Source organism: Numenius arquata, chromosome 2 (genome assembly GCF_964106895.1).
Source record: "Numenius arquata chromosome 2, bNumArq3.hap1.1, whole genome shotgun sequence".
Taxonomy (NCBI): Eukaryota; Metazoa; Chordata; class Aves; order Charadriiformes; family Scolopacidae; genus Numenius; species Numenius arquata.
In genome coordinates this window covers 65,775,107-65,799,821 of record NC_133577.1, presented here as the reverse complement: position 1 = coordinate 65,799,821, position 24,715 = coordinate 65,775,107, and the positions used below count along the sequence as shown (strand labels likewise).

The following is a 24,715-nucleotide window of genomic DNA, read 5'->3' as shown; positions in this document are numbered from 1 at the left end:
AACACTGCATGAACAATAACTGAGTCTCATCTCTGATATAATTCAGTGTTTGAGTTATTCTAAATGTCCTTTTATCATGTTCCTGTTGTTTGACTTTATCTGAATGGATTATGTTTGAAGAATGTACATAGATAAATAGATATGCTAATAATAACTACAATAGTTAATTAGATACAAACAACAGGGAGCCAGCAGCACAGCCTACAATGAGCTCTAGACTAAAAATGGTTACTAATATAACTGAAAATTGTACTATGGGCATTAAAAAACACAGGGAACAAACCAGTGATATATATCCTTCTAGTGGTTCTCTCATGGGTTTACTTTTATGGGGATAGAATACATTTGTTAATGTAGATCAAGAGAATGGTGAAAGAAAGGAAAGAAAAAGTTATGCATTCTATTCTAGTAGCTAGGATGGGGGTGGACGGGTGGGTGAAAGGGAAACGTAGGTTTCAATCTGATGAAGAAGCACATGCTGCGCTCCAGTTTTATGGTGCAAGGTTGTTGACATTTTCTCAAGCAATAAATGAGAAATGTCACATAAATTCATCATCTCTGAATTCGGTCTTTTACAGACTGGCTGCCTCTTTCACTAGTCCTTTAGTTAGAGCTCATACTTTGCTCGGGTGTCTTGGACATGGTGTGGATCTGTCTTCCTGCAGAACTAGCAGACTCTGGAAGCTAGGAGAGAACAAAGAGGGATGTTTAATTTTGAGCCCTGTCAGACTTGTAGTTCTTGCTCTTTTCCAATTCCCATGGTCCCTGCTTCTGAAAAGACTACCCACAGTCAGAGGTTTTGGCAGGACTCACCGTCCAGCACCATCTGATGGATCACCTACTAGAGTCTGAAGCCATAGATCCTAGAGACGTTTACAACAATTTCATAATTGACCTGTCCTCCAGAGCTACTTGCAAGTACAAAACCTCACTAAAGATAAAAGAATAAAAGAAATGTAAGGTTTTAGAACAACTTTCCAATTAAATTTGATTTGCTGGGGGGAAAACCAAAGCAAAACAGAATTATCTGGAAAGTTAAATACTCTCATCTCTCAAGCATGCAATCTTGAAACACTTTGTTTCACTAACTAACAGCATTAATAAACAAAAGTGAACACTGGCAGAAGCCTAGATTCAAGAAATGACAAGGCAAAAGAAGAAACTGGTAGAAAAATTCGGATTGTCAGTGCTGTTACATGGCATTGTAGCTGCAACCTGGTAATATGCAATAAAACTGAGATGAACAGTTTGCTTTGAAAAGCACTTAGGTTGTGGAATAAAATCACATGCATCAAAATTATGGCATAGCCTTCTGTATTGCATAATGTATTGCATAAGAGAAAATAGAGAATAGCTGTTTCACATTAATACTTTGTCACACGGGCAGGTCGCGAATGCCAACAATGAATGAAATTTCACTGAAGAAAGCAAAACAGAAAAAAAGTTTCTGATTCAGTCAACTTCAAAAATCACACTTCATTCAGAGTAATTTTTTAAACTATTATTGTTCCAAGCAAGATGACTGTAACTAAAAGAGGCTTGACGGAAGGAGGATATTTTTACTATGTCAAGTGTCAGCCCTTTGGATTTAATCAAAAGATCATTTAAGTCGCTTTGCCTGTAATTTCTCAAGTATAGTCAGGCTCCTTATTTCTGTGGATTTTTCTTACAGCAACGGGTGAAAGAAATATTTTTAATTGGCTGAGGAACACCGGCACCGAAACTATTTTAATTACTTGTTTCTAAACATAGAATACATATAGAATTTACTTTAACGCTTTATTAAATCTTGCTGCAATACTGAAATTTTCCATTTAGCCTAAACACAGTTTTACAGATTAAAAGAAATAAAATTGAAGGGAAAGCAAGCCCACACTCTTTATTACATTCGTCTTTTTTTAGAATGACAAAATTAAAACAACACCCACATAAAATATAATTGCCAATATCATTCCACTTCATTTTTCAGAGCCAAAGAAGACAAAATCCATCATTCCCACCTCCAGGTCAGCTGCTCAGGTCTTTATTTCCCGCTGAGATAACTGCTATACCTATCTCTGCCCAGAAGAGGAGCCAGTGAGAAGAGGTAGGTGTTAGGGACCTCTCACTGAACACATTGGGCTGAGAGGACTAACCTTCTTGAATTTCAAGAGTACTAAGGAATGTGCTGGATCAGACACCGGGGAGGTGCTTTTTTACATAATTACCACAATTTTTTAGTAGAAGATTGCCTCAGGCCCCCTGTGGCTATGAACTGCGGGGTTGCAGGTCTCCTTTGCAAAGCTTTTGCTTAATTAACTAGGGGAAAATATATTTAAGAACAATGGTGAAAGGCACTTGAGTAAGAGAGGGGCTACACGCAATGTTTCATTTAAACCACATGTGTAGACCACAGGGTGGTGGTTCCCCAGCTGCAGCCCATCTACCTTTTGCAGCAGATCATATGGTACGTGGCTGGGTGCAGACCTGGGAGCTGCCTGCCAAAACCTACTGATGATGCAAGTGGAATTCACCTAACTGCTCTGTAGGCTTACACCACAAGGAATGATTTATCACTGTATTATTTTGGGTATAGGCTCATGAAGTTACAACAGGCATCAAGCTGGAGTAAGGTTTGCTATGTACTCATACTTATCCTGTCCAAAGGGTTAGTAAAAATGCAGCAGGTATTGGAAGAAAGAAAACCTCTGCTTTAATGGACCTCCAGAAGGCAACAACAGCAGTGGAGGTGGAGTGGCACAGACCAGGGTAGGTAATGGGGCCTTGGTTGCCAGCCCTTGCTGGAGCTCTGGTACTATGTACTACTACTCTTAGCAGTATAAAGCTAGCATGGATATGCCTGCTGATATGACAAATGAATCTTCATTCTGGTATCTAGAGATGCACAAATACCTGTAGCCAGGTGTTGAGTGAAGCTGAAGCCTGCTTGGTATTACAGACATTGATGGTCAATTGCTGGTGCTGTTGGACCTGGCACTGCTGTGGAGATGTGGCAGATTGAGTTAGGAGTTAATCAGTCTTGGTCCAGTCACACTTTGCTGCTAATAAAATGACCCCATTTAGCTCAGCATTGTTTTTGGAAAGTTCTACTTCTGTGCCAACACAGTTCAAGTGGCACACTAACAATTATACTAACTTTTGCAGCGAAGGCAAGCTCTAGGAGGCTTAAGCCATGCAGAAGTCTTTACTGAAGAGTTGTACAGTCAAGTATGTTTTGTCCTCTTTGTGAAGACTGTATTATCATTTTGTTTATTTTTACAAACTACAAAAGAACGCAGTGGTATTCCAATTACCTTGTGGTATTAAATTTTATGTGTGAGGAACTGCTCGGATTGGGATTTTTGTGGTTGGCGGCCGTGGAGGTCTGGAAGGGCCATTGGTGTTATGTTGTGCAGAAGAAGTTAAGGCCTCACATCAGCAACGCACAACTTCCTCTAAACCGCTGGTTTAAAAGTGACTTTAAAAAAAAAAGTATTTGAAATGCCAGTGTGTTTGTTGGGAACATACCATTTACACAGGGAAATTCCCCCCCCCCCCCTTTTTTTTTTTCCCTTAACATAATTTTTGATTTGTAGTTGCCTGAAAGGCATGGTACCAAATCATTTGCTCCTCCTTCAGTACATTCCTATTGACTTCAAAAGACTGCTCTCGTAAGAAGGAAAGTGCTTGGTTTTGGTTTATTAACACAAAAGAGGAACACGATATAAATAAACTTGATGACTCGTGTGTGCCAATGCTTTGTTAACCTGAAAGTTCCCGATTTGTGTCAGCGTTCGCATGGGCTCTGGCTGCTCCCCCGGCCTCGATCCAACTGCCCCGGCCGCAGTCACGACTCAGATGTCCATGGGATAACCATCATTTTCAGGGCAAAAGGCTGCAAATCCAGCATTTTTTTTTTTTTTAAATAATGGAGAGGATGCATTTACACGGAAGTTATTTGTGTTTTAAGTTGCTTGGCCAATTAATGCTGCTTTAAACGACCTAAACTGTGGAAAAACCCAAACCCTGACTTGGTCGTACAGCACTGACGTATGGGGAGTTATCATTGTCCACAATTCTAAAGAATTTTAAAGACTGTTTGAAAAGACGAAGTTACATTCTTAACGTATTAAGTAGGTGTAACGTAGGACTTGAAGAAACAAGCAACGGGAGCCGACTCGGTGCCTGCCGCTCCCCCTGGGGCCCAGACCACCCTGAGGGCCGGGCAGAGGAGGAGGCGGTTGCATTGCCCCGGTTTGGCAAGAGCAGGACTTGGGGAGGCAGCATCTCTTCCCCCCACACCACATCGATCCCCTGGCCAAGCCGGGAGCCTCCACCCTTCCTTCCCTGAGGGGAAGCCACAGAAGCCTTCCTTCCCGGGGAGAGGGAGGCCCGCCGACGGAAACTACAACTCCCATGATGCTCCGCGCGCAGCGCTGTGCACGACGGGAGCTGCCACCTCTCACGGCGGGAGGGGGCTACCCGCTTCCCCGGCGCGGGCGGGCGCGCGTGCGCAGGGCGGGCGCGGAAGGGGGCGTGGCCGGCGGCGCGGGCCCTCCCCGCCCCTCCCCGCCCAGCCCCCCCTTCCCTCCCTGTGTGTCGGTTTGGGGCTCCCGTCGCCATTTAGCGCCGAGGCGTCCCCGGGACGGCCGCGGCGCCTCCAGCTCCCTCCTCCCCGCCGCGGCGCGGGGCGCCCATTCGGACTCGGCTCACCTGCGGCGGCAGCTGCGGCGGTTGGCGGCCCGCGGTGAGGAGCGGCTGCGGGGCGGGGGGCAGGAGGAGGGTTTCCGGCTCCGTGCGAGGCGGCGGCGGCGGCCGCTGTTGGAGGGAGCGCGGCCCGGCCGGCCGCGCGCGGGCGGTGGCTGCCTGCCGGGGAGGTGGAGGCCGCGGCCGCTATGGGCGCCCCTGTGAGGCGGGGCTGAGCCCCCGCGTCCCCCTTTCCCTGCCCCCTCGCTGAGGGGTGAGGGCGCTAGGCCTGCCCAGGCCTCCTCCCCCCAGCTCCCGCTCGGTGCGAGTGACTGAGCGCGGCAGCTTCCTCCGCGGACGGCGTGCGGGGCCTGGTCCCCCTCTCCCTGTCTCGTCTCCCGGCCCCTTTCGCTCCCATCCCGTCCCCGCAGGCCCTCGCTCCGGGGGGCGCCCGGACCGGCCCCGCTTTCTCTCTATCGCCGGCGAATAATCGCACCGCGCTCCCCTCGCCTTAAGGCAGCCGGGCGAGGCACCGGCTTCTCCCCCGGTCGGGGGCCTGCCTCGGGGCGCTTCCCGCCCCGCCCGGGCCCGGTGCTTGGGTTTTTCCCTCCCCTCTCCCCCCCGACCATCCCCGTGCCCCCCGTCTCTCCGGTCCTGGTGCTCCATGTCGGCCCCGCTGCCCGGCTCCCCGCTGCAGGATGGATGCAGACACTGACCGGGGATCCACCCCGCCGGCCCAGCCTCCCCAGCAGCCGCCTCCCAGCTCCGCCGTAAGGAGCCCTTGGGACCCTCCTCTGTTGCAGCTGCAACGGCAGCCGCGGACAGGCGCGCTCCCCGCTCAGTGACCGGCCCCTTCCCTCGCCTCCCCCCCGCCCCATCCCCGCCGCCGCCTCGCCCTAGCAGCGCTCCCCCGGGGCACGATGTCGGGGGGCGCCGCAGACAGCGGCACCCCGGCTCCCCGCTTCCTGGCTCCCCCGCCGCCGCCTCCTAAGAACGGTTCCAGCTCGGACAGCTCCATCGGGGAGAAGCTGGGAGCCGCCGCCGACCACGGAGCCTCCGGAGCCGGTGCAGCAGGCGGCGGAGCCGGGAGCGGAGGCCGTAGTGAGGAGTACCGACGCCGCCGCCACACCATGGACAAGGACAGCCGAGGGGCGGCAGCCACCGAGCACCGCTTCTTCCGCCGTAGCGTGATCTGCGACTCCAACGCTACGGCCTTGGAGCTACCCAGTTTGCAGCCCGCAGCGCCCTCGGCCCCTGTCTCGGGAGGCAGCGCCGCTCCCTTGGTCTCTCCTCCTGAGTGTGCCAGCCGGACTTCTTGCATCGCTCTCACCACCGCCCAGGCCCCCTCGCTGCTGCAGCAGCCGCCGCCGCCTGCCCCGCTTCCCCTCGAAGGACAGTCTGCTCAGGAGCCCTCTGCCCCGAAGGATGCCGCCCCGTTGCTGCCCAAGGAGGAGGAGGACGAGGCAACTGCGCTACCCCCCACCAGTGCAGCTGGCAGCGCGTCAGCCGCCAGCCGGGAATTTGAGGAGCGGAGAACACAGCAGGAGGACATCGAAGAGCTTGAGACTAAGGCAGTGGGCATCTCCCCAGATGGCCGCTTCCTGAAGTTTGACATCGAAATTGGAAGAGGCTCTTTCAAAACTGTGTATAAAGGACTGGATACGGATACCACTGTGGAAGTCGCCTGGTGCGAGCTGCAGGTAAAATAAATAAAAATTGTGAATTACCAAAGCACAGTCACTCTCCCAGGTGCTAGGCTGTGTGCTTGAAGGAGGTAAAAATCTATCAACTCAAGGTCTGCTTTATTCAGACAAGGAACTGCAGACCTTACCTGAGGCACTGCTTTGGAAGAAGGGTGCAGCCTTTCCTTGGAGTCAGTTTGCCTTTTAATTCTTTTAAATACCCTGCTCTCTGAATAATTTTTCAGCCTTATCATCAGAAAATGCACTACAGTTCTGTTTGTTATAGTGTCTTGCATTTTACGTCTCCAAAAGGTAGCTTGGAGGATTGTAAAAATACACTTTTTCACTCAGACTCCCTGAAGCTGTGTACAAGTAAGTGAATGTCAACTGAGTTAGCCTTAATTTTTCAAAATTTGTTTAGGTGTTTTTCTTAGGAAAAAAATAGTAAAATGTTAATTTCACAGACACTTCATATGTTTGTGGTGGTAGATTCTTGTAGGTGGTAAGCCTAGAATATACACAGTCATGTAGTGCATCACATTGTTTAGTTTTGCAAAGCTTTTTTTTTTTTTTTTCATTCTAAGTCCTAGGTTTCACACTTCATAACAGGCATAAGGAAAGGAAGAAAGTAATTATCGCCTATCTGAAGCTTTAAAAAAAAAAACCATGAAGTTTAGCCTTTCCAAATGTCTGGTGGATTGAACCGGATTAAGACACTACCAAGTTTCTGGACTGAGCAGAGGTAGAGTTCTCTAGAAGCCCAGTCTAATGATGGCAAGAACACCTTTAGTTCTATGCGAGTCAGAGCTTGTATAACCAAGACACGGGTTGCTGTGCAACAGCCTTAAAAGTGGGAAGAGCTTGGAGTACCAGGAACAAATTCCTGGTGTACTAGTTTGTTTTTGAAGCCTCAGCATTAAATTAAAAGCATAGTGCTTGCTTCTTAGTGTTGGGTTTCGGTGTGTTATATAGAGGGGTTCATGTAGTACGGCTTTATTGTTGTGTGTGATCCCATTCCATTTAGGGCAGACAAAAGAGTATTGGGTCAAAATTCCAGAAGTCTGAGGGGTTTTTAAGCAGTTAGCTACTCACAAATGATTGATTGCAGTGACTGTACCAAAACTTTCTTCCCCTCAAAAGCAATTTTATATCTATTCCAGTCAAACTGAGAGAATTTATGAAGAGATCTCTGTATTTGTATTCATCTTTGCTTTTGGATGATTACTCAAGCATTCTGCTAGTATCTTGATTGATTGTGCTATTGCCATTATTCTACACTTACTGACTGTGGAAGTAAGCTTCCAGTTTTCTTTGTGACCCTTACGCATGCTCCACTCCTCCACGCTAGCTATGCGCATACTGTGGTGGTCTTTTGAGCATTAATTTTAAATTCCAAGAAGTGAAATGATCCAGTGTTGGGCTCTGTGTAAGCTTTTCACATGCAGTTTGAATTGAGAGGAGAGTAATAATCCACCAAAATTATATGACTTCTATTTGAAATTTTAATCTTTACAATTTTGGAGTTCCTTGATTTTAATCCTTGAAATTTGTTTTAATCTTCACGCTTTAGCTACTGATCAGAAACTCATGTCAGCTTGGCATCAGTCACTTTTCACTAACATTGTGTCTGTTGAAGTGTCTTAATCATCATTAGTACCACGTGGACAAACTGTCTAAAGAAGCACCTTCTTTGAAGTAATTTAATAAAGAAGCTCATTTATAAAGGACATGTTGCTGAGCTTTCGATTGATTGAAGAATTTAATGAGTAGTATCTCAAATGACAGATTGCAAAAAGCATGAATGAAAATATTTGTAAGGGGGAAATATTTGATGTCTTGCTTGGTGGTTAACTACGTTACAGGAGTGCCTTGTGGGTTAAATTATTCTGAAGGCTGTAGCTTTTCTCTCTTCAGGAGGCTGGATATGCACAAAATGATAAGTTTGAAACAAGGATATACATTTTATAGCTGTTAATATTTACTAGAGGAGCTAGATTCTACAGTTAGTAAAATATTTTAAGATTAAGTCCTGTTTTATTGTTTGCATCTAGAAATAAAAGGAGGAGCTTGGTATTTGTTGGTATGATGGGTACATCCTCTTCTTTATCTAGGAAAACGTAGTTCTTGACAGGTTAGTGATATTCATTACACATGATATGTATCAAAATACAATCTGGATTCACAAAGATGGACTGAAACTTAGGTGTCATTGATTTTCCAGAATGCCATGGTTTGAGGATGCATAATTATTTTATTAGAGAAATGTGAATTATTTTTCTTCCATGCTATATTACACCAACTATAACTAACTGATTACTTTAATTGTCTTGAAATAATGTTCCTTAGCAATAGAAGAGCTTTTCTTCTCTATATGCATGCTCGTGAGTGTAGGCATCCTAGGTGTCCAGCCTCTCCTAGGGTCTTCTCAACAGGGTTGCTGTAGTGCTGCCGGAACGAGGCTGCTTAGTCTGATTGTGCAGACTAAGTTGTTCCTCTGCTGGCTTGTCCAAAGTTGATAAAGACGTATCACAGTTCTTGATTGAAAGATGTGTAACAGAACGGGGCGAGAATACTTTGTACTTTTGCAGAGTCTTTGGGTGTATTTTCTTTTCAGGCTTTTCTAGCATACCTCATTCTTCAGTTTCTTAAAATCTCTGCTGTTTGGATGGAAGCAAGATGTCATCCGCTTTCATCTCAGTTAAAGGATGGCATTTAAATATTGGAGCAAATTCTGTTGTAGGAATCCTGTGAATGAAGGATAGCACAGAAGACTTTGTGGTGGTCTCTGGCAGAATGACTACTTAATGTTGAATAATACAACCGTACCTAATTTTTAAGTATATACTCTGTAACAATAAAGTGTAAAATCTGAGAATATCAATTTGCTTCCTTTCAAAGGGAGTTTGAGTGCTGTTTATCAAATGCAGCTTGGGTTCCCAAGTTGCTGATGATACTGTGGAGAATACTGGTCCACATCCTTAAAAAGCGCTTGAAGAAGTGTGTTGTAATGCCCCTTACGCTCAATGTACTGAACTGTGGAGGAAATAGGAGAAAAAGCTGATAGTCTGTGGGTGACCTAATGGTGGTGTTAGTATCTCCAGCAAGGGAGTTCCTGGCCAAGACTCTGTTTTTTCTTAATCTGTGGAAGATGAGAAGATTTGATTTGAAGGAATTGACTATTTCAAAGTTGTTTATAGATGTGTAACAAAATCCCAACAAAGGTGTGACTGGTAGTCTATCCTAGTTTACTTTGCGGCCTGTCTATAAGAAGCGAATTGTAACTGAACCTAGTTTAAATATTGGATGCAGGTATTTAAGTGTGAAATATCTGCCCTGTCGTGAGCATAGTGGAGTTGTGAAGAGCTCAGCAGCAACTGCTTAGGGCCAGTCCTCAGCTTCAGTTACTGCAAGGAAATTGTTCATGTAGTGTTAGCCTTCAAATACTTTTATTCCCATTGTATGTATTCATCCCAACTCTAGTTAGTCTCAGCCAAGTGTGCCTCCTACTGTTGTCATTAGCACATCTCATAAATTAAGTGAAGTAGTAGTTAGGGTTACTGCTTTAATGGTCTTTAAATAGGTAGGATTTGGAAAAAGTGGTTACTGCTGCTGTTTTCTATTTTAATTTAAAGTAATTCCTCCTGTACAATCATGTTACTTGTTAGTCTTTTGAATTACATTTCTGAACAGTGAGTCTTTTGTCACCTCTGTACAGTTCAGGTAACATTGTGGCTAATATGTGATGCCTTTTCCTGTTGCATTAAGTTTATCTGTGTGAAGTAATACTCTTATGCCAAAGGTAGCAAGACTCACAGAGTTGACTGTAAAAGTCAAATTTTAGGGGTAATGTGTCATCCTCTTGAGTCCCTGTTTCAGTTTGAGTTGGTTTTAAATCAAGACTGTCATTTAACTTCTGGTTTACAGAACAATACAGGGTGGTGCTGTCACTTGCTGGACTGCAAAGTCTAGTGTCTACAATTACTGCTTTGTGTTCTGTCATTCAAATTAGTAACTTTTCAAATACAAAAGTGCACTTGATGATATGGAAGGTAAATTGGGCTCTCTTTTGAGCTGTGTATTGTTGGCATGTGAAGACTTACCTCCTTTCATTTCGACAGTGTCATCTTTTAAAGGAAGCATGATTTAGAAGCTGTTATTAGAAAGATATTTACATTAGTTGATTCGGATTCCTGGTAGGGTGTGTGCATTGGAGAACTGTACTGCTTGTCCAGTATGTGCTAAATCACTCCTGTCCTTTATATTTCTTTGACAGAAAGGGCAGGTTGGTTGGTCAGCAGTTCCAGTCCACGAATGCATCTTCTTGCTGGTGTGTCACTTGGTCATTCTTACTCTGGCATCAGTGCAGTGTTAGTCAGGTTATTGTGCTTAACATGTGAGCTGCTGAAGGGGAAGAGGAGGCTGAAGTTTGTCTCTGAGATGGAGCTTCTAGGGGTATGAAATGAGTTTGAGAGGTGAAAGTGGTGCAAGAAGAGTATGTTGTACTTGTTACTACTTTAAGGGGAAGCTGAACGTGAATTTGCTACCTTTACCTTATAAATCTTCTGACCTAATACACTAGTCCAGGTTACACCTATGCCACTCTGTTGCAGACCATTAACTGTAGACCAAGTGTAGTGTACAAATACTCCAACTTACAAATGGATTTTTTTCTTTATACAGGCAGCAGCAATGAAAAAACAGTTGAGTACAAATATAATGCTTTAACCTAATGTGAACCATGAGATTCTGTAGTGCACTCTGGTAGAACTGATAATGCAACTGGTTGTCACTTTATTACAGGAAGTAGTGAGGTGCTAAATAATATTTCCATATGTCAGATTTTTTTCTGAGTGTAACAATGTATAGAAGTTAACTTAAAACTTACAATACAGGAAGTTGCTTGGATATGATGCATATCTTCACTTCCAGTGACACTTGAGATTAGACTTAACGATACCTGCCTTTGTCTCTTGGACTTAAAGCCTTATTTAATACTGATTTTTAGTTCAGCAGACAACAATGGAATGTAGTTGCTATACTCTGGAGTATAGACTCCACTGCAGGCTCACCATGATAAATATCAACTTACTGAAGTCAAAGTATAATTCTTAAAAATCTCTTTGCTCTCTGGACTGGCTGAGCTGGGAACGTTTCAGAAGCTGCACATTAAAGTCTGACAACCAAAAAAGGTCTTGTAACACATAACTGTGGCATCCTGTAGCCTTTTTTTTAAAGCTGGTTTCATATTGCTCACTAGGAGGCCTGACTGCAAAGATGCTAGCTCTGGTGCACAATCGTATAGCTGCATTAAAGCAGAATGGAAAAAGAGATCAAAATCTTAGTTCAGTGAGAGGAAGCTGAGGAGTGTGGACCTGGAATTCATCTGTGGGTCAAGTGCTATTGGAAAATGATTACATTCTGCTAGTTCTGGAGAAATAGTCAATGTCCTGAAAAAAAATACACATGCTTTGAAATCTCTCACTGTGGTTTAATTCTGAATATTTTAAAGTATGTTTTATAAAACTTCTACTGAAACAGATCAAGTTCAAGTCTAATCCAGTATGGTGAGTCCAATGCCTACCCTGTACGTCACATCAGTGTTTAAAATAACTCTACTAGTCTGTGAGCATAACTATATGTGGATACAGCCACTATAACAGCAGCACTGTGCCTCCTGTTCATGACTGCTTCTGGATCAAATACATAATTGTAGATTAATAAAGGTATGTGACAATCTCTGTGAGCATCATTCTGTCCTTATTAGATCTTTCTCTGTTCTCAGCTCTACAGATTCCAAAATATTGAAAGCAAAAATCTGTAAAACAATATCATCAGTTGATAACACTTGCGGTTTACGTAGGATTTTCAAGTGTCCATGCATAGGGAGCTTTAAGTTTTGTGCAGTAAAGTCTAAATTTTCTGTTGGTTTTCATGTTGCGGGGTAGAACAAGTTACTGGTACTTACTGGCTTCAGACCTCTGATGTGACAATTTCTCCTTTGGCTAAGGAACAAAACCCGGCCATATTCCTGAGTGTTTGTGCTGTAATTGATACAATTGACAACTTGATAAATGACATGGGAAAGGAGCCAGACTAATTACCTGCAGAAATATAAACAGTGGTCAGACTTTACAAAGGTGACCCTGAAAGAGAGAAGGGAGATTTAAAGTACATTCTGGAGCTGCAGCTGTTAGGAGACCTCTACTTAGGAAAATAATCTTACCTCAAAGGGATATCACTTTTGGAGATGGCTGTGGTTCAATCTGTAACTGACTGCTTGCAAGGCAATAAATATAATCGGATAAGTACATTCTGAAAATGCAGCATTTCTTATAGAAATAAACAGGTTCTTGTTTGTCAGTTCGTGTGGGTTTGAGAGCTGCAGAATTAAATCTCTTAAACGAGATTTGTTTTGGGCTGTTGTGGTTTAAAATAAAAATGCTGAACTTCATAACTAAACTTTAGAGGGCTAAGGAAAAGTATCAGGACTATAATCTTTCTTTGAAAGGGGAGGAAAAAAAAACCCACCTGATAAAACTCCCTGGAGACATCCTCTATAGAGTCCTTTGAGAGCTGTCTAGCAGAGTAATAAATAAAACAAGCAGTGATAGATCTGTGGTAGTCTCCATGGATGCAGTGCGTGGTGCAGTGTAGATTCAGTGCCTTTTGGTTAGCAACATCCCTTCAGGCCACATGTTCTTTTTCTTATTTTGTCGTTGGTTTTTTGTTTCATACCAGCAGCTTGTTAAACAGCACGACTCTGACTGTCACCCAGGTTCTCCATGCTGCATGTCATACAAAGTTTGCACTAAGCAGTGGCAGCCTTGATGCTTCCTGTCATGCATCTCTTCAGAAACTCTCGTTTCCTGTAAAGATTAGCAACCTTTTTTTTTTTGAGATTGCTAATTAGTTCTTCCAAATCATGGTTGAGTTGAAATAAAAGTTGAAATAAGAGTATTTTTCTGTTTGTCTTTAAGTTCACATTTTCAAGCTTTTCTTAGTCTTGAGAGTTATTAACTTACAAAAAATGGAAATGCAGACATAATGGCTGTAACATTTGGGCTGTAAGAAAAAGAATAAATATAATGCAAGTTTGCAGTGCTTCTGCAGCTGGGCATAAGACTTGGCAGAGCATGTGTGGAGTTTTTTTTTTTTTTTTTTTTTTAATAGCAGATGGTAGAAAGTTACTGTTTTCAACTCTTTAGATAACGATTCCATGGTTTTAACTTGTTCGTGACGTGTACGCCATGTCTGGAAAAACACTCTTCCAGTATACTTGAAAAAATTCCTTTTCTAAATAGCTAGATTTGTAGTGCTGCTTGAAAATCGATTTCTCAGAGTAACTGAAGACTTATCTAACGTGAAGCATCTGAAAATCTTTTCAAATATGGTGTTAAAATTCTTGTCCTAATGAATGAGACGCAAATTTTTATACTGGCTTCACGAGTATTTTTGTGGAATCTGCTTACAGTCCCCAGGACTTTCTTCTAGCTGATTTTGAGAATGATACTGAAACAATGTTTGAATGTCTCTGGTCAAGATACTGCAGATATCCTTCTTTCTACCTTACTTTCAACTTTCTCAGCATATTTAGAAATTGTCATACTAGCACTTCTCAATGTGTGGTTTCGGTCGCCCTCATTATTCTCCTTGGGAGAGCCAGGGGAAGCGAAGAGGTGGCTCACTTGAAGTCATCTTTGAGAAAGGGGAGCTTGTGCCCATGAGACAAGAAGTGAGCAACCTGCAGAACAGTCCTTAACTCCATGCAGTAAAGGATAAACTTTGTGTTAATGATGTTCTATGCGATGTGATGCTATCCTCTTAACCAAAAAGGATATCCTTACAAGAAGATCACAGTTGTTGCCAAGTCGTCGTCTTTTTTTTTTTTTTTTTTTTCCCTAATAAGCCAGAGTAAAATAATTGGGATACAATATAGTCACCAGAAGTTCTGATTCAGTTTTCAAACATTCTGAACATTTCACCTGGTGATGACAGGTGCATTGCTGCATATACCTGGATTGTTCTGAAGCACTTCCAGATTTCCCTGGGTAATTCCTAGCAGCACTACATGTTACTTCGCATGGCTTAAAAGGAACTCAACACGCTCTTAGTTTATTTTTCAGCAAAGGAAACTGCAGCCTGCAAAAAAAAAAAAAACAACCAAAAAATAAAGTTGTGTTGGTATGTTTTTTCTCTTCCAGAATCTGTTTAAATATTAGTATCTACACAAGCAATAAGGAATTTTTACAAGGGTAACTCATTCTAAATCACTCAGGGAGGCAAACTTACCAAGCTTGAATTTATTATTTTAGGTCTAAGCAGAATCTTTGGGATTGCTACCTGCATTCTTGATTTAGAAATCCTGCAAAAAATATGTTTATACTTGATGGCCATCTGTCTTGTAACTGGAATATCTCTGAGCTTTGAAGTGATGTGTCAATGACACTGGAACTAATGCCTTGTCCAAGGCTGTGTGTTTTAATGTAGGCGATGCCAATTTCTTTTTGTCCTCGGTGTGTCTAAGAGTATGATTCTGAAATGATCTGGTTCGTCTATTGGCAGTAGGTTGGGCAGCAGTTCTCTGGATTATCTGTTCTCAGGATAAGATCACTATGGTGCTTTTCAAGTCGTCTAATTTCATGAGTGGTTAGCAGGACTCCTTTTAGCACGTTATCGGTAAGATAAAAACAAAGAGGGAGCTTTGGCAACTCTGTTAACTTACGTTGGGAATAGTTTATTTTGAGCCATAGTTCAAAATGGTTTGGATCCTATCACCTCTTCTGTTAATAAGCAGTCATTGATAGAAACTTTCAATTGCTATCCACTGGACAGCTATTTTTCTGCTTTAGGACAGCAGATGGTGTGGAAAATAAGCTTTATTAGACACCCTCTATGAGGGAGAAGCTTTATTGTTTCTGTTTAGCTGTTCTGGATCATCTTTTTCATCTGGATGGTTTCAGCCGTTCCTAACTTCATTGCATAAGTAGTTGAAGATACTGGATTCTGATAGCAGACTTGGGGCTAGCAGCAGAAAGCAAATAGCTACAAATGGGAAAAACTTATTTAAGTGATTGAGAGTTAATTGCCACCATTTAGAAGAATTTGAAAAGAATAGGAATACTGATCTCTCTGTAATTGGGGTAAATCTGAAAGAGCTATGCAGGAATGCTGAGGTAAACAGAAGATAGTGTAAAGCTTATACCAACAATTATGTACACTTTATCTGGTTTTGGCTAGTTAATACGGTCTCGTGATAGTTTAAGACATTTTCCTCTCCGAGAGTGACACTGTGGCTTGCTTCTACTTTGCTGACTGCTGCTGGTGAGTTTATGACCCCAATCTGAATGTATTTTGACTGCTTCTATCCTGGCAAAGACTAATGACATACAAACAATAACCCGCAAATATTGCTATTAAAAGCTTCGGCAATCCAGACTGATTATCTTAAGGATCTGCAAATCTGTGTACACTTATGTAATATGCATCTGTTAATGGCAGTTTCTGAACTGTTAGCAGGTTTTGCTTAAATGTTGCAAAATGTTACCATGTCTGTTTTCGAATCTGCTTCTTTTAAGTGAGGCTTTTATTCTTACAGATCTTTTCCAACATAAAACTGTTTTTTGGTTTGTCTCTTTCTTTATTCAGCTGCTTACAGTGCACTTTCGTTTGGGAAATGCAAGTTGTAGATCTATATAAGCAAGATGCTAATTTAATGTGCTCTGATTTGCTACAGCTGATTTGGACTCAAAGCCTTTGAGTCTTCCCAAGAAAAAAATTGATAAATGAGACTAAACTTGAATTGGAGAGTTCTTGAGAAGCCGTCCATTCAGACAAGTATCCTACACTAAGAAATACTGTCTGAAAAGTGATTGAAAAGGTTGTTTTTGGTTTTTTTTTTTTTAATATTGCCCTCTCCGGATGTGGACAAGTAGAGATTGACAGTATGTAGAATGGCCTTTGAGGACTTGGTTTTATTTGCATTTGTCGTGGTTTGAGGCTTAGTGAGTTGTTAGGTTTGCCAGGAACAGTGTACTGAAAATGGAGAAACTGCAGAAATGTCTCATACAAAAATAAGACTTTTGAGTTTAGTTTTAGAATGTTTTTTCTGTGGTTTTCTCTACTTCCTTTGCATGCAGCTTGAGCTTTTTTTCTGCAGGCAAGTAGCTCAAAAGCAGAATGCATTTCAGGTTGTCTGTACCTGGCGGAGGGGGGGGGGAATTACACAGGGCTCTTGAATTTGAATTTTTTTTGCCTCTTGATGGCAACTGTGAGCCAGTTCAGGTGATGGCATGGTATCTTTTGCTGATCTCATTATACAAGCCTGAACATATCTAAGAGGTTCGGTATTTACCCTCAGGAGCAAAACCAAAAAGTGAAGAGGCTCCGGGCTGCTGCTGAAGACTTAAATGCTGTAGTACATTAATGGATTGTGCATGGTGGACCTGAAGATCTGTCATAAAAAACCTCTCTTTAGTACTCAAGTTTCTTGTAGGAAAATGTGCATGTGTTTTCTATGGACTCCCTTTTTTGGTCTTGTAGGCAATGGTTGTGGCAACAAAACAACCCCAACTAACTGTGAGAAATGTGAGGAGGAAGAACAAGGAATTTTGGCCTCTCAAGTTGCAGTCATCTTCTTGTGTTTGCAGAAAGTGAAAAGATCCCAGGGAACTCTGCATTTGTGCTTGAAGTAAATTTCATGTAGAGAACGGATATAAGTAGTTAACATCCTGTTTAGGGACTGCATTTTTTTCTTCCTATGTAGAACAAATGTTTCCAGTTGCTTTAGATTGTGATGCAACTATTTAAGAATGGTCCTATAGTTTGTAATTTGTCCCTTCTATCTGGGTGTTTGAAAACAACTCAGTCAAAATGAGTTTCTTGATTTATTCAGGTTGTATGCCTATAAAGCAAAACTTGGTACTTTCAGGTTATACTAACATAGCTTAATATCTTAGCCTGTTCACTCCCTTTTTTGAGAGATTTGTCATTTTTCTTATAGTTGGTGTGTCCCTGGAGTTCCCAGAGTGTTTGCATAGATGCATCAAATGGGATATGGGGCTTGTCATGGAACTGTGTACACACAGTGAGAGTGTTTAAAAAAAAGTGCCATAACAGTAATACAGCACAAATTACAGCGTATGAGTGCAACTGAACATGACTATACATGTGTATGATAGCACTTCAAATAGGAAAAATAGCTGGTTGTCTTGTCTATATCTTGGCACTAGGGTTCAAAAAAATGTTTTTTCTTCTTTCTATCCAGTATGAAATGTTACTTCTTAAATTTGGGTGAATCCCAAAACTAAGCAGAATTGAAGTTTGATTTATTGGCATTGGAGACTCTTAAATCTGTCATTACTGTTGACTTAAGTGGTTTCTTCTAAGGAACTTTAAGAGTTGAAAAGGCATTTAGACGATAAAGGTGAGGAATAGCAAAAAACCCTTGTTTCTTAGGAGGTACATGGCACAAATTTTAAAGTTTTAGGACCACACAAATTTAACACAATGAATTGATTCTGCAAATTCCCATTGCTATGAGTGGCTAGTTCAGGAAAGTATCATTAATACAATACTTGTACTAAAGTTTGTGGATTTCTTCACTGCTCTTTGCCAAAATATCTCCTGGTGTATTCTTAGTTTAGTGATACCTTATTGAATAAGCCACCTACTGTTGACATACCTCAGTTTCTCAGTTTTTTACAGACTTGTGGATTAAATAGCTGTTTAACTTTACACAAACATGAAAAATCATTTTATGCCTGTGTTCAGACTTTGAGCTGTGTAAGGGCAGCAGCCAGTCATGATGAACATTTTGTTGCTATTTGTTGTGAATTTTTTAGTATTTTGTAACAGATTGTAAACCTGCACATTTTGTCTCTAAGGTAAAACTTTGTGACCATAATTTAGGTGTTTGAAAGAGGTGGTTTTTTGGAACTAGAGTGACATCTGTCCCAAATCAACATCTGTGGCCTAGTTAGTGGTAGATGACTAGCTGTTTCAGAAGGTTTTCTGGATCTGTTTTCTGAGATGTACAGATGAAGGGCTTTAAAGTGTTGATTTGAACAAGGGTGAGGAAAAACTTTGCAGAGTATTGCTGCCCCAAATGTAGAGATTTTTGGAAAACTTCTAACGTACCCCCACTATAAATGGTTTCTATTTGATAAACCAGTACTGCAAAATCCCATGATTCCTTAGCATCTGGGAGAAAGCATCCTTAGATTCTATAACATGTAAGTGATAGGATTTTGAATTGGAGGTTGCTGATAAACTGATTCAGAAGAATCTGCAGGAGCTCTGGTAGTCCTTTTTTCACATATGAAATCTAACTCTAGTGCGAACAGTAATTATCTCAGATGGTGAAGCAAAGAAATGGTTTAGTTGTGTGAAGAAAGCCGAAATAGCTTGAGATTAGGTCAGGCTAATCAAAGGAAGTAAGCCAGGATCAACTGTGCTAGAGCAGCTAGCTGTATTTTCAACATCAGCAAAATAATTCCCAAAATTCTTCCTGTGGTAGGCTATGTTATTTACTATTATTGCAAATTGCTGGTTGGTATTCTGAATTGTTTAACTGAAGGTTTGCTTTACGACGGTTCTTCAGTGGTTTGACCTCTGTCAGAAAACAGTTGTGGCTTCTAATGTGGCAGTTTATAAGATAATACTGAATTTCTAAAGTATGCTTGTGTTGTGTGACGCTACTGTTGTATCACATCCAAGAGTCTTATGTTGCTCAACTTCTGATCTTGGTAACTTTTTGCAACAAACCAGATGGTTTGGGTAACCTTGTAAAATTTGAAGGAGCGAAACTGCTTTATCTAAAATCACTGATAAATAACAGGTAGTGACTCAACTGATACACGTTAACTAGTTTGGTGTGGATGAGTGCAGTTAAAAAGCAGCAGGCTGTAAGCGTAGTGATGTTTTAAGTATATTTTATCACTTAGGAGTATGAAATCTGAGGAAGTTGGCACTGGAATTTAGAATGGAAAGAATGAGTTGGTTGATGATGTAGAAAACTATTTTCCACTTTCCCTTTGACTCTGTCCTTATCTTCTCTGGCAATAATATGCAGGGAAATGGTATCTTTTGTTTTTCTTGTTCCTGTGTGGGAATGGTAATTGTTCTTGCTTCTTACCTGTTCAGGAAGTATTCTCATTCCTCCCCCCCAACAAAACACTGTATCAGTCATTGCCAATGTAATTTTTTTTTGCTTTATTTTCTAACTTTGGCCTTCCTGAATCCTCCTGTGGTCCCTGTATAAGCCATCTGGCAAAACAAGGATCCTCCCTTCCCCCACACTCTGGAATGAAGCAGATTTTGTATCTGCGTCTGTATTCAGCTACCCTATGTAAAAGAATACATAGGGTATTCTTGCATGGTTGAAACCTGCACCTAAATTTTGACTGCTGGAGCTGCCTTCTTCGAAACTTAGATTTTCCAGCTGGTAAATCAATCTTATCCATGGAAATATGCTTACAATTCTATTGGGAATTTGCCTTATACTCTTGCTTTCTCCCTTCCCCCTTCTCAAGCCGAACCTCTTTCCAGGAAGGGGAAAAAAATCCAGGGACTAGACTGAGCTTCAGCTGAATAGCGTGTCTCATTTCAGAGATACTTTTTGCTGCTTCTCAAATGACCAAAACATAAGTGACAGCTGAGTTGTCTGTTTGTGTCATGGGTCAAGGGCAGTCCAACTCAGCAGTTTCCCTTTCCTCTTCCCTGAGTTTTGTTTGGAAGCAGTAGTGATTTGCTATTCTATATAGTCATCCTCTTGTCATGAAGACCAGATGGAAATACGTCAGTTGTTTCATGTATAAATACTCACCCCAACAGCTGTGAGTTTATCAGGAGTTACTGGCATCACAAGTTGATGACCAAATTGTTAGTTTAGAGGGCCGTAAGCATTACTTTAACTTGAAATAAAGCTGTACTATGAAACAGTTTAAGATTCATTGAAAGAAGAAGAAATGAAGTTAAGCCACTTCCTTAATGCAAATTCCTTATTCAGGTGAAGTTATAATTCTTTTTATAGATTATTACAGAAGTCCTCTTATACTGATAATACTGTTTCATCCACTGATGTTCCATTTTACTTATGCCGTTCCTAAAGTAGCTAAAAGGATTGCTCTGAAATCTTCTAATTGTCTCCTTTCCTTTTATAGTTTTATTAGGTAAGAACATTTATCCAGACTACTACGGAGTGGTCTTTTGGCCATTTGATAATCCTCAGTCTGGTTCAGTATAGGTTTCTAGCAAAAAAAAAAGCTGGGATACCTGATGTGATCCTAGTTAACAATGAATCAAGTGTAATGAAATTTGTAATAAATCTACTTGACACTGATAATTAAGTGGGTTAACTTGACTTTACAGGTTGCAGAGGGTTTTTGCCATCCCTGTGTAAATGAGCCTTGATTATTCCAATAATATTGAGAAAAGGTGGGGTGGAAATCTGCCAGTGACCATTGGCTGTTTGGTTGCAAAACGCAACGTGTTGCATGGGCTGCTGAGCAAAATGTGAAACAAAGTGCTGTAAAAAAAAAATAAAATAAAATACACTTGAGTGCTAAGTACATGACTGAAAAAAACCACTTTAATGGGAGAATGGGCATGGTCATTAACTTAAAATAGCTTCTCTGCAAAAAACTAATGTAAAGTGAGGTTGTAGTTCTTGACTAGTAAAGACTGCAGAGTATAGGACCAAAACTGAATTAGAAATAAAACAAAAATTTGTGGTAACTACAGACTTAAGCTAAACTTCCCCCTGCCCCTCCCCCCAAAAAAGCCCCAGCCAGAGCCAAACAACAAACCCTGGAGAAATTTGCCATCTTTTAGTCAAACCACCTGCTTCTCAAACCTTGAGAGGAGTTGTGCCTGTTGCGCTAAAAAGGTTTCTAGTTCAAGGGTGTACTTAAGATATTTTTAATGTCTATGGTTAACGCTTTTATACAATGCAACACTAAATGTGATTGACCACAAAGTTAGCTCCTTGTGTATGCAGGACTCAAAAAAAAAAAACCCCAAAAATCCCAACAGAAAACCAACCAAAACCCTAAAACATTATCTGGTGGAGTGGCTTAGTCTGCATAGATCTCACGTTTGCTTCCAGGTGTGTTGTGTTTTAGAAATGTTTTCTTCTGGCTTGTAGAATTTCCAAGTGCGGTATCTGTGTGATAGAAGCCCGTGCAGCCAGTATGAAACAGGTGACTTGCAGGTCTAGATGTTTAGGAAGTCTAGCAGGAGTTAGAGAGGCTTAAGCTGTTCTGGACACCTTTAATGAGGATTTTGTGGCCTTTGAATTGCACAGGTCCTTCAGGGGAAACTTCTGTTGTATTTGAATCCATGTGGTTGATCTAGATGATGGGAACTGAGAGCATGCTTTTCATTGACATATTGATGGTGTTTATGGATATATATTTTAAAAAGTCTGTGACTTCCTTGCTTCAGAATCATGATGGACTTCAGTTCTCCCTGTTCCCTGTCTATAAAATAAGTTGTCTGGAATAGGTCATATTCTGATAAATGCTAGTGTTTTTCAGCTCTATATTGGTGTGTGATGTCTTGCTTTGCCATAGGAAGTTTTTCACGTGGAACCTCATCTGAATGAGCATTTTCTAGTTTAGTGTCAGATTTAACAGTTTGAGGGTCAGGAAGTTGTCAGCATGTGCTCTTGGAAATAGCAAGTATAGCTGTTAGCCTGGCTGGTTTTAGTGGATTTTGAACAGTCTGTTAGACATGGTAGGATAACAAAATATCTTGAGCCTTGAATGACAACTTCTGTCAAGTAGAGATCAAGGGTCATGGTCCTATGCACTTTATCACATCTTGGGACACATTCATCAAAGATAAGGGGGGGGTCAACCGTCTTACTGGGGAAATTGGGCTGAATTAATTTGCCTTTTTATCAGTTTAGTTTCACTTTTTTGTAAGCATCTGTAGCTATTGTGGATGTTATATGAGGTTTTCTTTGATCCTGAGGGTCAAGGAGATGACGTGTATTGTCTAGTCTCCTATCTAGCTTTTTCCTCTTAGAAATCTGCTCCTAAGAAGTGAACTTACCCACTGGATTACTTGCAGATCTGATTTGTAGCCATTTTGATAGTCAAGTAGATAGAGAAGTTGGTTCTATAGCATAAGTATGTGCCCTTCCTGGAGTTTGGATCTGTAATGGTCTGTAATTTTGCAAGTCCCCTTTGGAAGAAATGTGTTGGTATTACTCTGTGTTTACATAGTGGTCATCTACTTTTAAATTCTTCACCAGGACACAGAGGACTAATACCTTAGGTAGTCCCACTTAAGTTTGATTCCTGTCATAAGATCCTGCTTTCAATTGCCCATCTGGTGTGTACCATAACCACCTGGGCTGCAAGTTTTCAGGCCAGGTGTCTGTCTTTGAGCTTAATTGTTTAAAAGGCTTCAGCCAAGATGGTGCAGATGCTTCCACAAAAAGTGCTTGCTTTGTTGCATCCATTGGTGCCTTAAGCTTTTGTACTTCAGAGTTGTGAAGTAGGGACCTAAAAGCAGTGTTGAGGCAGGTGGATTGTCTTTACGCTGAGGATGTATTTCCAAGTTTTCACATAATAAAGCTTTAAAATAACTGATACAGTTTCCCAAGTAAGTCTGATCTAGAAAGTATCTTTTTTTAAACTCTAAAGACTTGATCCATGTTCTAGACTGCCGGTAGTTCATGTTAGCATCCATATGATGCCATCTGAACGAGTTTGTTTTCAAGTTACAATGTATGTTGCCTTTTTTTTTTTTTTTTTACAAATGTAGAATTACTTCTGTACAGCATGTGCAAGTCAAACATTCTGGATGGAAAATGGAAGATTGAAAGCTGTACAACGTGATGCAGTTCCCTTGTTTGTGCTGCAATTGTTTAAGCTAGTAACATTTAGTATCCTCAGAAATGGTTTGCTTCATTGGGACATAAGTTTCTCTAGAGGAATAGGAATTGAAGTTTTCAAGTAGAAAATGTGTTGTGAAACAGCAGCCTCTATTTTTGCAGAAGCAGCAGTCTCTGCAGCTATTAACCTCAGTGTTCAAATGGCAGAGAACTAGCTTTGGTTTCGGTATATTGTAGTTAGTCTGATGCAAACATCTATGAAAATATACTGCTCAAATGACTTTAATAATGGTAAATTCGGATCTGGTAAAGTAATTTTTAAAAGTTATTTTAAAAGCAAATGCTCATGTCAAAGTCTGTCTGTTTTCCTACAAGCCTTGAAGGAAAAATGATGTCGATAGAATATATATATATATTTACTAGATCTGGCAATTACCTTTGTCCTTTTCTGTCTAATGCATTTTAAAATACAGGAGTTTGTATGTTTACAGTTTGGCCTTTTAAATAGCTTTTGGATTTTTCACATTGAACTGGTCTTGTGATGTTCAGGGTTTAAGTGAAACAGGGCCACCAGCAAGCACTGTTGCTACACAGACTGCAGAGTTAGAGAAATGTTTGTGTTTGGGTGTGTTTTTTTTTTTTTAATGAGAGTAGTCATGATTGTGCAGAGGGAGGGGAAAAGTCCCAAGTCCAAAGAAATGTATGTAAATGGAGCAAGTGCGAAAAAATTTAAACAGTCTAAACATAACTATAATCAGAGTAGTACTTGACTGTTTTTAGTTTTGTTCTAGTGTTTAGTACCTAGCACATTGTATGGGAATTCCTTTTTAATTAGCTCAGAGCCAGGTCTGTGCTATGTCTAATGTAGTTTGCCCCTCCTGGGAAGTGGAAACTTGAAAGTGCTTTGGAAGGAAGCATTGGCAGGAGGTTATAATCGGAAAAGGCAGTTATCCCTTGGATTACCTAGAATTTGTTCTTCTATTTTTATGTAATTCTGGGTACTTCTGGCTATAGTGTTTTTTATGGTGTTAAGACTTCATGATGCTCTTGCTTATGATACCAACCCATTCCAGTCTCTGTCTTTGGAAAGAACATGAATTTTGGAGGAAAGAATCCTATTTTTACAAAGCTGATCACTGCCCACAGATCACTTATGAAGTCCTTATTCAGATGCAAGCATACTGAAGTCAGTTGAGATAAGAAAAGTTCATATTGGCACAAATTTCAGTTTCAACCTTAGAGCCTTATATGTGTGACTAATTCTGAAATGTAGTCGTTTGGACTGAGTCAGCAATTTAGTATGTTAAAAGTGCTCAGGCTATCTCAGTTGGGTTTGCATTGAGCATTAATTTGCTCTGCAGCTGGAGAGCCAAGCCCACTGGTTATGTGAACCTTCAACAGAAGGTGGCCAAGTATGGTCCATATCTATCTGAGTAAGCACACTTTGAAATAGTAAATTACAAGAAAGTTTCTGTGAGATTAAACATGTGTTGGAAGCATAGGAGAGATTAAAATAGCATCAAAAAGT

At 41.2% G+C, this 24,715-nt stretch overlaps 1 protein-coding gene across 1 annotated transcript in view; it reads left to right on the top strand.

Annotated features, from left to right (window-relative positions):
* The first annotated feature begins 5,585 nt into the window (after window positions 1-5,585).
* WNK1 (WNK lysine deficient protein kinase 1) overlaps window positions 5,586-24,715 on the top strand; it is a 101,965-nt gene continuing 82,835 nt past the window's right edge. The window contains exon 1 of the mRNA XM_074167429.1: window positions 5,586-6,365. Coding sequence (XP_074023530.1) covers window positions 5,586-6,365 — 780 coding nt within the window. The remainder of the gene's footprint in view (window positions 6,366-24,715) is intronic.